Consider the following 18,198-nt stretch of genomic DNA (forward strand, 5'->3'; position numbering starts at 1 on the left):
CCAAAGAGGCACATACCTGGAAATTCAAGCTTCGCCTTTCACGCTTTTTACACTCGGTGGCACCGTGACGAATGCGAGGGGGAGATTACTCGCGACTGCCGGCCACCGTAGGAGTTAAAACGCCCTCGGAATGGGATGCGCTAGAAAGTAATATTCAGTTGGTAGTCATGTACAATTTCACCGCTAGATGGGAGAAAATCCTACACAATGTAGCTTTAAGCAAATTTCATTTTGGGGGGTGGGGGGTGGGAGCTACCTTCAAGAACAATTTTCCAGAGATTTATTGGAATGGTTACTTCCATCAAGATATGTACTCTTCATTACACTACATTATGAACAACATTATCCCACAGTCAATTCATCAACTGAACTGAAACATTGCAATTTCAATTTAAACTTCCACAAGTATTTACAGTCAAATACCCCAGGTCGTAAACAGGTCAGTAATTTGAGTAAGTTCTTTGGTTTTTTGAAAACATCTCAGCTACCTGATAAAGTCTTCTAACCACAGGATACGCCTCAAAGGCAAAGTTTCCATCTCAAGAGCATTTCTTCTCAAGTGGTTTTAAACACTTTTTCTTCTTATCACCTGATCTACATGTGGGTTTGGGGGACTAATGGTGGCTGTCTTTGATTTACTATAGTGAGACCTTCTCTTTTATGCTCACCGGAGAAGATGGCAGTAGACGCTTTGGCTATTGCAGACGGCTTCTGGTGAGTCTTTTTCTCATATTATGGATGCCTTTCTTGCTCCTTTTGTTTTTGATAGTATAACCATACATATATTGTATATTGCATCACATGTATTTAAAGGCCAAGCATATGGATAGAGTTTGGTCAGTCACTTAAGTATTTTGTTTGCTCTTTTTTTTGTGCTCAAAAAGAAATAGATTCTCGTAAACGTGTCTCCGTTTTAATGAGAGTTTCTCAGGAGATGAATGGAAATGCAAATCATCAAAAGATGTCATTGTACCGTAAGAATCGGTCATATATTTGTGTGCTTTGGAGTTTTGTGGTGATTATTGTTTTTGAATGTTGTGGTGAACTGCATGTTTCATGGTTTTATTTGTGAATCTGCAGTTAAGAATGTGCTGCTTTTTCTGTACATTATTGTTATGAGTTATACATAAGTTTTGCATTAAAGTGCATGTTATTGGTTTTCTGTGGTTTGAGAATGAAACGTTAAAGCATTTCATACATCTAAACGCGTGTTTTGGAAATAAAAGAAGATAAATGTGTAGTTGATATTCTCTAGTAGTTGTTAATAATTTTAGCTGTTGCTTGTTCAGAACTTGCTTTTATAGATGTGACCTTGTGTTGTTCAGCTTTAGATTTTTTAGATTCGATTGGCTTCATTATTGGCTTGTGGGATTTCTTTAGCTTCTATTATTTCTCAGCTCGTCTTTTTGAGCATCTGAATGGCCCAGTGGAGAGAAGTGTTGACTGTGTTCCCTGCAGGGAGGAAGTCCAGGGGCTGGCATGAGGGCGGCATTCCTGAGGATTTGAACCCAGCTCTACATGCTTGAATTAATCATCCATTTGTAAAAAGTCAGCAGAGGAGAATTGCATACCTAATATGGACAAGAGGAATGAAATTCTTTGTGTCTGTGTGCTTTGAGAGACACTAACCTGGTTGGACTCCTAGAAAATAGCCAGACTTTCGATTGTTTAGTGAATTGCGTGTGACAACTCATTCGTTGTGTGGAACTGCACCTGTGCTGTGTTTACACTGGACATTCTGCATCCATTTTAGACTTGTACCATGCACTATTTCATGTGTTTAACTTCAGGTTATGAACTGAATACTAAACGGAGTTCATAAAATTTTGAGTGGGATGACAAAGTTTAAAGGTGGTGATTATTTTAATGATTCCATCCACACGTTTTAAAGAAAAGCTTTAAAAAAATCAATTTAAACAGCATGAAACTCTCATTTTAACTCCCTTAAATCTGTTTGATGTGGCTTTTAAGTTTTCAAGCTGCAATTTTTTGAACGGCAAAGTTCTCTCACTCTCTATCTCTCTCTCTCTCTCTCTCTCTCTCTCTCTCTCTCTCTCTCGATTTTAGTGGTGCTTGCTAAACCGACCATCACCATTGCTCATACTTATCAAGTCACACATCCCACAACGTTTGTAATACTGACATTAATGATATCTAAAATATGTGACATGTTGAGATGTCTGATATATATACTCTGTTGTTCAAAAGTTTGTGGTTAGCGAGTTGTTGATTAATGTGATCAACTTAAAATGATCAAAAGTGACAGAAAAGACTTTCTATTTATTAAAGAATCCTGAAAAAATCTATCATGGTTTCCACAAAAATATTAAGCAGCACAACTTTTTTCATCATTGATATTAACAATAAATAATTATTTGAGCACCAAATCAGCGTATTAGAATGATTTCTGACAGATCACATGACACTGAAGACTGGGGTAATGGATGTAGAAGCTTTGCGATCACAGTGATATATTACACTTTAAAATAGAAAACAGTTATTTTAAATTTCTAATAATATTTCTCAGTATTTCTATTTTTACTGTATTTTTGCTTAAATAGATGCAGCCTCTGTGAGCTTAAAATAATAATAAAAAATAATAATAATTTACACCCCAAACTTTTGACAGTAAGTCATAAAATGCCATTTTGAATGATAGGTACAGTCGGTGATAATACACGCAAATTAATCCTATATACTTGTGTTGAAGGACCCAAAAGTGATTTTCTAGCAATGCTCTGGCAACCATCCACAACACCCTAGTGTCATGATGGTGACTTCTGCAGGTGCAAGCACCACCAAAATCTGGTTTCTTCTCAAATTCAGCTCTCAAAGATTTGATTTAGTACCATACGTTTTACTGAAATCACCTGGATGCTTTTCATGTGTTGCATACCAGTTACTTCATGTGATGATTTAATTGTTTGTGTAATCTTTTCCCCCGCAACTACAGCCGAGTGGGAAAGGGCCTCGCCTTCCTGAAGTGTATTGTGTCATCAGTCGACTGGGCTGTTTCAACCTGTTTTCCAAGGTGAGCTCAGGCTTGTTCATACACACACACACCTCCACACTGTCTCTCTGGCTGTCATACATGGGCACAGCTGAAGTGAGGCTTGTGTTGGCATTGAGGTACATCCAACTTAGTAAATCTGTCTTTCTCCCCGGCCTATTAAACCACTGTTATTTCCTTCACTTCCACCTTCCACTCATGGGAAAGTGAGGTAGAAGTATAAAACTATTCTGGATCCAACCTGGGGTATTCATAATATTCAGTGGAAATCTGAACTGCATGTTTTCATCAATCTTGAAAAGAAAAAAAAGTGTATGTAGCCGATGAAAACCATGACTTGCTAGTGACAGGTTAGAATTCCAGAGACTTCCACACACAAATCTGAGAGGAAAAAAGAAAAACAGACCACATGAAATCGATCAATGTTGTTCTGTAGTGTATAAGTCTAGCATATAAGTCTGTAGTCTAGCAGTGTCAATGCCTGTTAGCACTGGTGTGTTCTCCGTCAACTTATTCGGCTTTCATTTGTTACAGATCCTTGATGAGGTGGAGAGGAGGAGAGGGATCTCGGCTGCTCTGGTGTATCCTTTCATGAGGAGTGTGATGGAATCTCCTTTCCCAGCACCAGGCAAAACCATAAAAGTCAAAACCTTCCTGCCTGGAGCAGGAAATGAGGTTAGATCCTTCTCGCATATAATTTAGACTGCTTTGTTATCTGCTGTAGATTAGTACAGGTTTATTGAACGCTTATTGAAGCAAATCTGAGATCTGAATCCTTATAGACTAAATTATATTAAAACTGACCCTATTTAGGGTTCAACAGTAAGACCAGCAGTTTACATTTGTACTTTTCTTGCCAACAGACATTATTAGCCAATAGTAATTAGCCAATAGTTTTCTATTTCCATTTTAACAGCATTTATATTGCTCCTTGTTTCAATGCAGTGTTTTATTTTCCACAGGTGATTGAGTTACGGAGACCCATGGACTCCAGACTAGAGCATGTGGACTTTGAAAGTCTGTTCAACTGCCTGAGTGTACGACAGGTGGTACGTGTTTTTGCCTCTCTGTTGCTGGAACGAAGGGTCATCTTTGTGGCTGACAAGCTGAGGTGAGAAACCCTTGTGTTTTAGCTTAAGTGTCTGAGATATCATGTAACTGCAGTCTTTGAGCCAATGAATATGAACCGTCAAGTGTAGGCAGCATATCATCTCATGTAACACACTCTTCATTCCCATGAGAAAGTTCTTGCTTTTTCAGCCCAAACATGGTCAAACAGTCCTCCCAAATGAATCTGTGTTTCTAAGACAAGCTGACCACTGTGACAACAGCAGTCTGAGTGTGGCCTAACAGCAGATGTTCTCAATAACCTCTTCCTTCACTGATGTGCAGTGTCACTTCCAGTTTTCCGTCTGCTCATTCAGAGCCTGCAAAATAACATCTGCTACAAATAAAAGAATTTTATCTTTTTGGAGCATGGTTTTTCTCCTCCTGTTGGTGATTTTTGTTGCTGTAGTCTTTGTTTTTCAGACCTATTCCTTTCTCAGTTCTCAAGTTAGAAATTCAAGTTCAGTGATCATCACAATATAAGAGGACAAAGTTTAGGAAAGCATCATTCCATATTTGTCAGTGACCATGGGGATTCTGAATGGAATACCAATCATAGTATCGGTCCGAATGTTCCAACCAAATATCTGTCTTTGCATATCTGGGCAAAAAATAGTTGTTTTCAGGCCCAGTACAGTTTTGTCTGTCAGTGTCCATCCAGTGCGAATGGCAAATAGCAGCCTTCCACTGTGGTTTTGGTTAAAGGGTGACCCAACGGCTGCTCCATGCAGGCCACTGCTAAATTCATCAGAGGAGACATATTTGACTACACCCTCTAACACTGGGCTTAACTCCCAGGAGTCCCCGCTGATCTAAATGCAGAAGTGGGTCAGGGCAGAGACAGGGCTTTGGTTCTGTTAGGGCCGTTATGGTCCCCGGAGGTTTCAACACCCCCCTTCGAGCCTTCGTGCTTGGTCACGGAAGCTTGTGGCCGGGCATGGGGGGTCATTAGGGAGTAGGTTATTTGTGAAAGCTTAATCTCCACAAATCATCAGCCAGTTTAAACAAACAGCAGCGGGTGATGTGGGGTGGGCAGTTACTGTGAAGGAAGGAATGCACTTCCTGTGTGAGTGACTGCGCGTGTTTCTCTCCTTTAATCGGTAGCCATATTGTCACAGGGTGACGGATGTTACTTAGTTACAAAAGTTATTGGGACAAGCTCCTTTATTTGTACAGTTTTTGGTTGATTAAGTCAATAAGTGCGTTTTGATGCACTTTAAAAGCATAAATAATTTGTCTTTTTAAAATTACGTCAACACTTTAATCTGAATAAAATCATACCTGTATGGCTTTTTCGAAGTTGGACTAAAAACCTAGATTATGTCATTATAGCTTGGCTTCATCCAGCATGTATGCATGTTAATCCAGTCATTCTCATTCAACGGGCCAGAACCCACTGCAAACTTCCAAGTGGGCCTCAGTAACTCTAGTTTCTGTTTGTTCCCAAGTTTGTTTATAAAAAAAGATTAAAAACAAGCAGCTTTGTTATAATAATAATATTAATAATAATAATAATTAATTACATTTATATAGCGCTTTTCTCTGCACTCTATAGCGCTTTACATAGAAGGGGGAATCTCCTCAACCACCACTAATGTGCAGCATCCACCTGGATGATGCGACAGCAGCCATAGTGCGCCAGAACGCCCACCACACACCAGTTTATAATTATAGCAGAAATACTAGGGGAAATATGTTACCTTAAATGGAGGGCCTTTGAGTCAAAAAGGTTGCAAACCACTGCATTAATCAGACTACAATTTGTCTCTGTGAAAGCTAAACATAAAAAAAGTTTAATAAAAAAAAAGAAACTATTTTAACAAACATGTCTCTGTGATTAAAATAAATTAAATTGTAATAAAAAAATTCTTAAGGATAAAAAAATCTATCTTAGCGATTGCTGTAAACTAGCCTATGCTATGTCCCTATAGCCCTTACTTAGCCTACACATTACTATAATATTAAAGGGGTCATATAATGGTACATGCATATGGCGTCATTTTTTAGTCAAATGTTATGAGCGTGTAAGACATGCTCACGAGCACATTATGTTATTTCACACGCGCAAAAATGAACCTTCAGCTGGCATGATAAAAGTACTCGCGCACAAATTCAACAACCGAGAGGTGTACAGGTAGCTGCGAGCGAGCGCCTGGCATACTCTCATGCTTGTACAGTGGAATCCTGCTCGCGCGCAGCGGGCTTCTGCTCGCGGAGTGCTGTTTTGCTCGCGCAGTGGATTTCTGCTCGCTCAGCTGATTTCTGCTCCCTCGAGTCTACACGACTTTTGACAATTTGGGGGCGGAAACCAAGGAGGGCACTGACCCTCTTATGATTGGTCACTTTCATCATGGAAAATCTTGGGAAATCCTAACCCCGCCCACCTTCAGACGCAGCGCGAGTCACTCAGCTCGCTCTGCTACTCCGGTTATCTCTGTATATTTTAGGCAACGAAATATGTGATAAAACACCTTACTAACTATTTTCGTTTTCATTTAAAGAAATCTTAAACATGATAGCCACACAAATGTGGTTCATGCAACGCGTATTGATTATATTCACTGCACATAACGTTTGCCTATTTATAAAAACAAAACAAAATATAAAACACAAACCTGCCTCTTTTCGTTTTAAATATAATATAAAAACATTAAACATTTTAATATGGCCCAGGCAATATGTGCATTTGTACTAAACAACAGATTTTGCAGTAAACAACATTACAGTTTTAAAATTTTTAAATACAATTATTAGCCTACAATTTAAAATGACAAAACTCAACCCAGTCTCTTTTTGTTAAATTTCAGTTTTATCAATATTAGCCATGATAAAAGTATAAGTAAAAGGTATAAGAAGCTATACAAATAAAGCAAACAATTCAGTCAAACATTAGTGTTCGAGGTAAGTAAACTGTACTCTAATTATTTTATGATTGTATACTGTTTATATGGCAGAATAAATGATAATGTAATATAGGCCTTGTATATAAAAAATGCTAGTAGATAAACTCCTGCAGGCGCCCCTGGCATGCACCAAAACTGTGACGTCTGTACCGTACGGTTCGGGACGAATACATGTAGATAAATATGTATGTGTGTATAGTATATTAAAAACAAAATCTGCGTATGTGAACGTACTTGGTGTTATTGACCTAGTAGATATGTGTTAAAATATAACCTTTGCCTTCTTCTCACATGGTACACCAATGGTTTAGTTCACATACATACGTATATCGGACTCAGAATAGCAAAGCATGTTATTTCTTTGAATCAGAGAAACAAAGGCAGTATGTTCTCTGTTGTCGTTCAAAGAGCGCTTTTCAAACTGCTCTTTTTGAATGGGTTTGAATCACACCCATTATCATAATAGATAGAGCTCTAGTTACAACATATTATGCTGTTAAGCCAAGTATTGACATTCCATGGGCTTGGCTCTGTTAAAAACAGGATAGGTGGATTGATGGGATTTGGTCCAGGCCTAGCTGTGTTGCCCAGCAACCTTAGGTGGATTATGGACAGCGCTAGACTAAGGTAGAAAACTCTCCTTTCTCCCACATCAAGGGCATTGCTGCCGCTCTCATGGGAAAGGCCACTGCAATCCAATTCCAAAAAATGTGTGCCAACAGTGTATGATGTATGCTTCTGTAGCTTAACTAATATATTTGCTGCTTAGGATCTGACAGAAAGAAAACTCACTCCATGTTAGGCAATGCTTTCTTTGAGATTTCATGTTCATTTGTATTTTAACCCTTTCCACACCGCGTAGACTCTTTGTGAAGCTTACCGTCCAATTTCTTGTGGCACAGAAAGTAATTGTTTTCGAATCACAAACTTTTCCATTAGCTGTGTGATTGTCTTGGGAGCTCCTCTGCCCAAACCAGACACTGATATTCAATCATGCTGCTGAGTGAGTTTCTGTGGGGGGAGAGCAGCTTTGATTGCTAATCACCCAATATTATAAAGAATAAGCAATAATACATTAGGTTTTTTTAAGCATTAGTTTGCATTGTACTTGTTGCTACTGAAATTTCTGTGTAATGATATTAGCATTCTGTGTGGTTATAAAATGACAGGAAGGATCGAGTTAAAATCTCTGATGTGTTGTCTGGTTTTGTCGTTCCCAAATTACTTCCTTTTTCATGAGTACATTGTGTGTGCAAATTTAGGTGTAGCTGTAGACGTCTTCCTCTAGTAAGTGAATGTTGTCGTTGAATCAGAGCACAGAGAACCAGGTGGGAAAATGTTTTGTGTCCCAGACAAGTTGAAAAGAAAAAGAGACGGAAACCCTTTAGGCAAATGTAATACAGTATTGCTAAGTTGGCCAGAGACTTTTGTGTGGCTAGTTTCAGAAATAAACCAAAAAAACATGAAGATTGAAAAGATAAAAAAAGCTTTTGTTTAAACAAACTGGTCATTATACAATATGTGTCTAGCTGAATGTTTTAGGTATTTTCTTCTTCTCTTTTTTTTTTTCTTTTTTCTGTTCTTTTATTATCACTGGAATATGTTTCAATATATTGCATAATGGTGGAAAGAGAAACTTTACATCAACTTTTGCATAAACCTTGTGTTATTGCAGCCTTTTACATCCACACACCGCATTTAACCACTGGTTAAACATGCAGAAACTCTCATTAAATATATACATTTATTTTCAAGGCTCTTTTTCCAAAAGCCAGCCAGCCATCCAACATTACCATTATTTTTAGGAGTTATGAAAGACGCAATATTGTTTAGAATCTATTAAAGTCAGTTTGGATGTTTAAATGAAAGCATATGGTTTTTTTGTTGTTGCTCTGATTAGAATCTTGAGTTTTCACCCTTGAGCTGCTTCTGTTGCAAATTATTTTTTTAGGGCTAGCTCACATTAATCACAACAGACAACCAATTCTAGCAGTTGTAGGTTTCCTCTGGATCAGTGTGTTATTTTTAGTATTATTTATGTACTATTATAGTATTTATTAATAATTTACATTTAGTTTTTAAGTCTTTCTTTTTTAAGCTTTAATTTATTTTTATTTTAGTTTTATTTGAATACTGTTAAGTTTTTCATCTACTATTTATATTTTATTTTATTTCAACACCGATTTGTTAATCCTGTTGGTGTGTGTTCAAGGCAGTGTAAAAATGACAGTTTGGATTCCCACTCAACGTAAAAAAGTTGCCGTTTGATAGAGAATAGAGAAGTTGAATTACATTTTCAAATAGAATCTTTTACATATTTAGAATCTTTGAGGGAAGTTTAAGTTCTCACCAAGAGCGATATCTATAAAGATGACCATAACGATAACTATTTAAGCGTCCACACCAACGAACAATAATTATAACACTCTGTTTATTCTAAGCATATGCTGCTAGTTTGTCGTCTGCTGCTTAAAATGCTCGAGCTCTTTAAAGCGGAATGGATTCTGATTGGCTGTCAATGTATTTAGCGTTCATCAGCAGGGGGAAAAAGTGTTCTGAAAGGGATTCCGCTATTCTTTCATATTTAGAATGATTTTTAGAACTATATATTTATCATTATCGTTATAGTTATCGTCCTTGAACTGATCAGGATGAATTAATGGTCCGTTCACACCAAGTTCTCAAATTAACTTATAATAGTACAACATAAAATATAATATCCCTTGCTTATATCTTTTGTTCAGTGTAATGGATAAGTGTAAAGTAAGCGTTCGATGGAAAGGATAGTTAATTTGGTTAGTGTGTTTGTAGACTGTTTTTGTGTGCATACCAGCTCTGTATGACAGTCCGGGCCAGGCAAGAGTCAGTCACTAGCTAGCAGCAGTTTTCAACCCAACCCTCCATCCATGTTATTTGGTTCCTGGAAGATTTGGGCAGCATCGAACAGTGTTTGGACAGGTCTAAAGTTCTGTCTTCATCTTTTCCCATGAGTACTTGCCTCTGAGGCCTCAGTTATGCTGACATTCCAGGTATCAGGTATCAGAATCTGCCCGACTTGCCTGTGGCTAGGTTTTTAAAATCTGCTTTTCCCTGTTCCCAGTGTGAACATGCCAGAATGCTGGATGCAGACTCACACACACAGACATTCAGACTCCACCTAGAGTGTTTTTAAGCACAGGCCATGATATGTAATGTTTTGATTTGATTAAAAATGCAAACTGATATTTGTCTCTCTTCTGAAAACACAAATGAGCAGGATTGGAGCTGCAATTATGTTTAGTTTACTGTCAGCATACCAAATTTTATCACTGGGTTCAGTCCTGATCCTCTTTAATTCATGGCTGGAGTCAGTGTGTTTCTGATGGTTTATTTTCTCGGCCTCTGTATACGTGGGCTTGTGTGGTGGATGGGACAGAAAGAGATGAGAGCGAGAGAAAGGAGGGTCAGCCACTATCAACAAGCTTGGGACCGTGAGAAGGCCACTATGGTATTTGTGACTTTGTGCTTAGCCTTAGCTGTAACATCTCATGGCTGCTTTAATGTCACAGAGTAATTTAAGGCTCTGAGGAGCGTGATTTGCTATTGGATGTTTTAAATGAGAACGAGCGTGTGTGGTTACAGTGTGGTAGCCCATCATGATATCATCTTTACCGTATCACCCTGAAGATACGAAGATTTACATGCAGCCTGTTCCACTTACAATGGGTAATGTGGTATTGTAGATGAGGCAGCCTACCATTTGAATACAAGCTATACACACACACAAAAGAACACAGATTTGCTGATTGTCTTGTGGGAACATTTTATCCCTTGTGTTGGAACATTTCTATTGATTTACTGGTAATGTTTTGACAGCTGTAATGTAATGACAATTTGCATTTTTTTTTCCCCTCTGCTTGTTTCTTCTTATTTTCTATGGTAATGTTGGACACTTTAGAATGTTTAGCCTCTCCCCTTCCGCTACCTGGGGAACTCGGCGACCTTTGATTGCATAAAGCTAGCAGCAACACGTCATGTCATTTTCTTCGCCTTGCAAATTCATGTACACCACCATTCAAAAGTTTGGGGTCCTAAGAATATCTTATGCTTTTGAAAGAAGTCTCATATGCTCACAAACAAAGGCTGCTCAAAAAAAACTGTACAAGCAGTAATATTGTGAAATATTTTTACAATTTAAAATAACTGTTTTCTATTTGAATATATTTTAAAATTGTAATTTATTCCTACGAAGACAAAGCTGAACTTTTTCAGTGTTCCTTCAGAAATCATTCCAATATGCTTATAATGCTGCTTAAGAATTAATTTTTTACAAGATTTGTAAAATTTTGTAAAAATTGATTTTAAAAATGTTATGAGGACAGTATTTATTTGAAATAGCAATCTTTTGTAACTTTATAAATGTTTTACTGATACTTTTGATCAGTTTAATGCATCCTTGCTGCAGAGAAGTATTACATTTAAAAAAAGAAAAAAATCTTACTGACACCAAACACCCAAAAAGAGCAGAATATGTAGTGTTTAATGTAAGTGCAAAGGTAAAGTACAGTGATTACCTTTTTTTTTTCTTTTTTCTGTGTGTTCTTCATGGAGTTTTATGTAACTGATTGTCTTGAATGCCACTGGAGAACATTGTGAATAATATTACAGGAGTCTATTGAATGCCACTGGATATTTTCTTTTGTTGCTCTCATAATCACAGATTCCTTTGTCCCTTAGCTAAAGCCAAAATAAACCTGGAAAATCTGGGCTCAAGATACTTTTTCCAGTACAGGATTTGCTAAGAAAGTGTGTGAGATTTTGTAAAAGCTTGGTGATTGACTGTGTGCTTTTTCTCTTTCCCCACAGTACTCTTTCCAGCTGTGTTCATGCGGTGGTGGCTTTGCTCTACCCATTCTCTTGGCAGCACACCTTCATCCCTGTGCTACCCACTTCCATGGTGGACATTGTCTGCTGTCCCACACCTTTCCTAGTGGGCATTCTGTCCAGCTCACTGCCAAAGCTCAAGGAACTACCCGTGGAGGAGGTGCGGACACTATCCAACATTGATATGTCTTGTCAACAGCTATGGTGTTGTCACCCATCTTGTTTGTTGTAATGTGATACTTTGTCAAGTGTGTACAACATGTGCTTTGCTGTGTACCAGCCTAAATGAAACCGGTTTGTCTGAAAAACTGTCGTTAGATTCAGGGAGATAACTCGTGCAGTTTGTGCCCAAATAAATAAATTCATATTAGGGCTGTGCGATATATAAAAATAAAATTGATATCACAGCATGGCTTAGTGCTATCGTCAAATCACGCAGTGCATTTTTCCCCCGTTAACCCTCCCAAATAAAAGCTTGATAATCTAGAGTTTCAAAATGTAGAAATTAAGATGTAAAAATTAGTATTGTAATTTTCAATAACATAAAACATTTTTTATCACTCACATTTACTTTTATTATTATATTTTTTTAAGTTACAATATATTTCTTCTTTGTAAAATTTTTAATATTTTTATTTCATAATAATCAATAAAAGCATGATAATTATTATTTGTCATAAAACCGAAAGAGGTTTGAGTTGGTTGTACGAACACAAATTTTTCAAAATTTTCCAAAATTGTTTAGCCCTAAAAAGATTTAACACTCAAGAAAAAAATATCTTAAAATAGAATGAAAAATGTTCAGTCTTTTTAAAAATGACTTTCTATACAGATGCACTCCCTAACAAGATCACCCCACTGATTCATTCTTTCAAGATTCAGTCATTTTTCCTCACGTTTGGAGGTTATTATTCTGAAAGATGTTTGCCTGATCGTGACTTTGAATTCCTCTCAATATGGTCACATTGGCAGCTTTCCTTAACAGTTCAATTATGCTCTTACTCTAACAAGCTGGCTGAACATTGAACCCTTATGTTTTCCTTAAGTGAATATGGAGCTAAAGTCATTTTCCCAGGTTCAGAAAGATGCTGGAATGAGTGAGAAACATGCTAAGTACAATAACATGCCCAAAACACGGGCCAATTTTTGTGTATGAGCCTTTAATGTGGCGTCAGCTTCATAAGCCTAGCTCGGCATTCCTGGCCAGGCTGTTGCCTTCTCCCCTCTAAACTTTCCCAACCGGGAGAGTGTTGTTGTTCCCAGCTGCCCATAGGACAGTGCCAGCTACTGAGTCTTTGGCATTTAGTGCGTTTGGCAGGAGTCGTCTTCAGTACTTTTTTAAAATTGCACTTTGGACATAAGTGCACTTGTAATGGCCATAAAGGGTGACCGTTTGCAGGGAAAACATCTGGAAGCACACCAATTTGTGGTGCTTGTCATTTTTAACACTGCGTTTTTAAATGGGTGTCAGGCTCCATCTGTTGTGGATCAACTTCTGGAAATGTTGTGACTCCCAAAACAACTGAATGCAGTGTAATTAAACAGAATGATGCTACTCATTGTTTCAGCCAGTTGAGATCAGGGATGTGCAAGACTAGTCGACTAAACGATACAGCTTCTGCAAGTCGACATTGGAAATACTAGTCGTTTACATTATTTTTGAATTATTCGCCCATTTATGTTTTGCTTTATATTTGTACAAAGTCTATGTTCAAATTAGTGTCATGTTACTGTTCAATTTTAAAAATGATACATTATTTTGGAAGGTGTATATCTGGAGCGAAGGTGCACGTCAAGCTTTTCTTAGATTTTTGTCACCTGTCATGTGTACAGGTACTTTTTATACAGTGCTGGTCAGAATTATTTGCCCCCTTGGTAAATATGATCAAAGATGGCTGTAAAAAAATAAATCTGCATTGTTAATCCTTTTGATATTTTATTTAAAAGAAAATGCAAACATCTAACCTTTTATTGAAGTAAAAGAATTGAAAGTGGGGGGAAAATCACATTATGAAATAAATGTTTTTCTCCAAAACACGTTGGGAACAATTATTTGCCCCCTTTTATTAAATACTTTTTGCAACCTCCTTTTTCCAAGATAACAGCTCTGAGTCTTCTCCTATAATGCCTGATGAGTTTGGAGAATACCTGAGAAGAGATCAGAGACCAGAGACCATTCCTCCATACAGAATCTCCCCAGATCCACGTTGGCGCCTCTTCTCTTCAGTTCAGCCCACTCATTTTCTATAGGGTTCAGGTCTGGAGACTGGGATGGCCATTGCGGATGCTTAGTTTTGTGCTCAGTGACCCATTTTTGTTTTGATTTTGATGTTTGTTTTTGGATCACTGTCCTTGTTGGAGGATCCGACCATGGCCCGTTATGAGATTTCTAGCAGAGGCAGTCAGGTTTTGATTTTTTTATCTGTTGGTATTTGATCAAATCCATGATGCCGTGTATTTGAACAAGATGTCCTGGACCTCTGGCAGAAAATTGGGCCCACAGCATTAAAGATACAGCAGAGTATTTCATTTTACACATGGGGTACTTTTTTATCCCTGTATGAACCAAACCCATGATAAGTGTTTGCTGCCAAAAAGCTCTTTTTTTGTTTCATCTGTCCAACACTAATCTGGGAATCTGGAGGATATCTGGATAATAAAATATCAAAAGCAGATTTAACAATGCAGATTTTTTTTTTACAGCCATCTTTGATCATATTTACCAAGGGGGCAAATAATTCTGACCAGCACTGTACATAAGAATCACATTCAAACCTGGATGAACTTTGGTAACACTTTATTTTAGGGTGACGTAGTTACACGTTACTACATGTACTTACTATACTAATAACAGTAAATTATGCATAATCACTTGTAACTAACCATAACTATTGTAAGTATATGTAGTTAATTAATATTACCTAGTACTTATTTGAGTAAGTACAATGTAACTACATCACCTTAAAATAAAGTGTAACCCTAACGTTTATTTGAGGAATTCTGTTTATACTGTAATAGGCTATTGAGTTTCTACTTATTTGTCTTGCACTGCCTATTGATTCAGTTTATTTTAATAAATATGTCTAACGTACAATAATCATAATGCAAGGCAAGCACGTCACATGTATATGACCTATTTTTAGTGGCATTCAGTATGGGATTTGACTGGTTGATTCATAGCGATTCATCATTTTAAATGGATTGCTTATACAGACAGCTGTTTTTTGACTGTCTTCCGGAGGTTTGTTAGACTAGTCAGTTACATCATTTCATTTGAAACATTACTGAAATTAGTCGTGGTGCACCTAACCTAATTGAGATCGGTTTCTCTTTATGTTTCAGGCTTTAATGGTCGATCTTGGAACGGACCGCTTCATCAGACAGGTTCGTCCATAAACGATCTCTCTCCAAAAAGTTGAACACAAACTCTCCCATGGCTGTAGTGCTAATTGCGTGTTGCCATTAAGATCTGAGAACAAGCGTAATCTAAACAAGCGGGCTGTGTCATGATATGAATCACTGAACGTTGTTACAACGTTAATCTTCATACTCTTCCTGTATAAAGATGGATGACGAGGCCTCTCTATTACCACGCAAACTGCAAGCTGCTCTGGAGCAATCTCTTGAACAGAGAAACGACATCATCAATCAAGACTCCGACAGCGAATCAGATGAAGGTGAAAAGTCTGACGTTGTGGCCTTGCCCATCTGTTTTCAATGGCTATTTGCATACATGCTCTGACTGTAAAGCAAAACATATGGCTTCACTGTGTTTCATTTCCTATTCAAACTTTGTTTTTTTATCCACCATGAACCATATATCTCAACTTTGATTAATATTTTTTGTTAATGCTTGATAAAATCTAAATGGCCAGTTTAGTTGCTCTAGGATATTGTATAATGAATCTTTTTTGATATCCCCTCATTTCACAGAGTGCACCACCTCTTTGAACAGTGTGGTGTCAGAGGCCTTCATCCGCTTTTTCTTGGAGACCATTGGCCACTATTCCCTGTTTCTAACCCAGGGCGATAGAGGGGAGCGCATCTTCCAGCGCGAAGCCTTCCGCAAGTCGGTGGCTTCTAAGAGCATCCGCAGATTCCTGGGTGTCTTCATGGAGTCTCAGATGTTTGCTGGATTCATCCAGGATAAGGAGATGAGGAAGTATAGGGCTAAAGGTAAATCGTGCTTGGTCAATTAAAGAAAATGGCTTCTCATAAAACATGATTGCCTATTAGCTTCAGGCCATTATAAGTGTAATTTGAAACCCACACCCAGCATAATTATACACTACTTGTGTGGGTCTTTTTGAGATGGAGTGGAGGGGTATTAATATATAAGTCAGATCTTTACTGCCACCCTCTGGTTAACAAAAACAATGCTTTGGACAGAAGCTAAAAAATAAATATAAAAATAATGGGTATATTTATTTATGTATTTATCAGGTCTGTTTGAGCAGAGAGTGGAACAGTATCTGGAGGAGTTACCAGACACAGAACAGAGTGGAGTCAACAAATTTCTGAAGGGTTTAGGTGAGTACAGCACAGCATTTATGTTTCACATACATATGAAAGGCTGTGTGTCCACCAAAGCGTTTTCAATTGTTTTCATTGTTTCAAAACGGCAGCAGCGTGACGAGCCGCTGAGTGTCTATTTTACACTGAGTGTTTTTTCTGGTTGATGAGAGTTAAAAAATGGTCAACTTTGAATAAAATGCAGTGCTTGTCACTGTCACTTTTAACCCAGCCATCCAATCACAGTGGATAAGGGTTGGGACAAATAACTGAACATATTCTGCTGACCATATTCTGCTGTTCTTAGAATATACATGTCTCTACCAGATGACTGTATTTGAAATCAGATACTAGTAACAACAACAACAAAAAACGCGTGCCTGGCGTTTTCGTCTGGCAGTTTGGTGGACAGACGGCCTAAGTATCAACCTTCTTTTATGAAAAGGCATATCAGAAATTACGTGATACACTAAAGTTTCATCTTTTTTTCAGGAAACAAAATGAAGTTCCTTCATAAAAAGAACTAAAGAACACTTTATCGTGAAACCAAAAACTGTGGACATTTTCTACAAATGCTACATCTGAAGACCTAACATGGCTAAGTCACGCATGTCCATGTCTGCTGTGTTGACTCTGACGTTCATGTTTTTTGTACATATTTATGAAAGTTGTGCTGTTAATCTCACATGTAGCTCTGTTGTTACCTTTCCATGGTACTTGTATATGACACTAGAGAAATAATAGGATGGTACTGAGAGTATGAATGGTTATATTGCAGTATAACCTCCACCCTTAGAGATAGCTGTGCTAAGCTGGATGAGATGTATGAATGGAAACCTGACAGGTGGATGTACAGTGGTTGTGTAGTATTTAACGCTAGAATTTCTCCATGAACTGTATTTTGTACATTTATTAACACATGAAGAGTATAATTACCTTATTTACAGTGTTTAATAAAAAATCAATAAAGCTTTTTCTGTTAATTTCTCAATCTGCATTAATGAACAGCTTTGTTCCAAAATCTTTAGGATCATAGAAGCAGGCCCTATCTATCAGTGGAGTTATTCCCATCCTTTTAGTCTGGCTTTTTTTGGTGTTTAAAATAGCAGCAATGAATAATACACTGGGAATGTTTTGAAACTTGACACTTTTTTTTTCTATATTAAAGAAACATACACAACTCATTAAACGTGTCCTGTATTGGTGCTCTGTGTACTTCAGTTCATAGCCGGTCTCTGTGGAAGGCAGATGATGGAAAGAAAAAAAATCTGCAAGTTGGTAATTTTTGGATTAATATGAACTAAAGTGGTTAATCTCAGAGAAAGACATAATAAGCGAGATTTGGACAGGCTTTGTTTATTGCATATGCCATTAATGTTATTTTATGCACTAAAATGTTAAATGAACAGAGTAATCTAAATTACATTTAAAATCTTACCTCCAGAAAATTATGAAAATGAACTTTATATAAATACAAATCTTAAGAGCACAAATATCCGACAAAATTATTCTAAATAATTGTTAGATGATGTATTTTTAAATAAAAATGTATCAATATGCAATATTTTTGACAATTTATGGTTGGTTAAATGTATTTCTCAATCCACTCTCCCTTCACAAAAAAAGGTTATTTTGGGCCCTTTCTGGGCAAGAACAGTCTCAAAAATGTCATCAAAGCCACTGAGAGCAAGTGGAGAGCTGACATCTTTCTCCACAACTGGCACAGAAGGTGCCACAACAAAAGTGTTTTATAGCACTAACAAGAAAGAAAAAACAGTTCAGGAAAGCTGTCAGTCAAATGGC

The 18,198-nt window shown here is 37.4% G+C and overlaps 1 protein-coding gene across 2 annotated transcripts in view; it reads left to right on the forward strand.

Annotated features, from left to right (window-relative positions):
• Window positions 1-17,955, forward strand: part of dennd2b (DENN domain containing 2B) — a 62,170-nt gene extending 44,215 nt beyond the window's left edge. For both annotated transcript variants that reach the window (XM_081354417.1, XM_081354418.1), the window contains exons 11-20: window positions 645-714; window positions 2,954-3,031; window positions 3,545-3,685; window positions 3,973-4,121; window positions 11,866-12,043; window positions 15,226-15,267; window positions 15,449-15,560; window positions 15,817-16,059; window positions 16,327-16,413; window positions 16,888-17,955. In XM_081354417.1, the coding sequence (XP_081210543.1) occupies window positions 645-714; window positions 2,954-3,031; window positions 3,545-3,685; window positions 3,973-4,121; window positions 11,866-12,043; window positions 15,226-15,267; window positions 15,449-15,560; window positions 15,817-16,059; window positions 16,327-16,413; window positions 16,888-16,922 (1,135 nt within the window). In that variant the 3' untranslated portion in view covers window positions 16,923-17,955. The remainder of the gene's footprint in view (window positions 1-644; window positions 715-2,953; window positions 3,032-3,544; window positions 3,686-3,972; window positions 4,122-11,865; window positions 12,044-15,225; window positions 15,268-15,448; window positions 15,561-15,816; window positions 16,060-16,326; window positions 16,414-16,887) is intronic.
• The last annotated feature ends 243 nt before the right edge of the window (window positions 17,956-18,198 follow it).

Source organism: Scardinius erythrophthalmus, assembly GCF_964197995.2.
Source record: "Scardinius erythrophthalmus genome assembly, chromosome: 2".
Lineage (NCBI taxonomy): Eukaryota > Metazoa > Chordata > Actinopteri > Cypriniformes > Leuciscidae > Scardinius > Scardinius erythrophthalmus.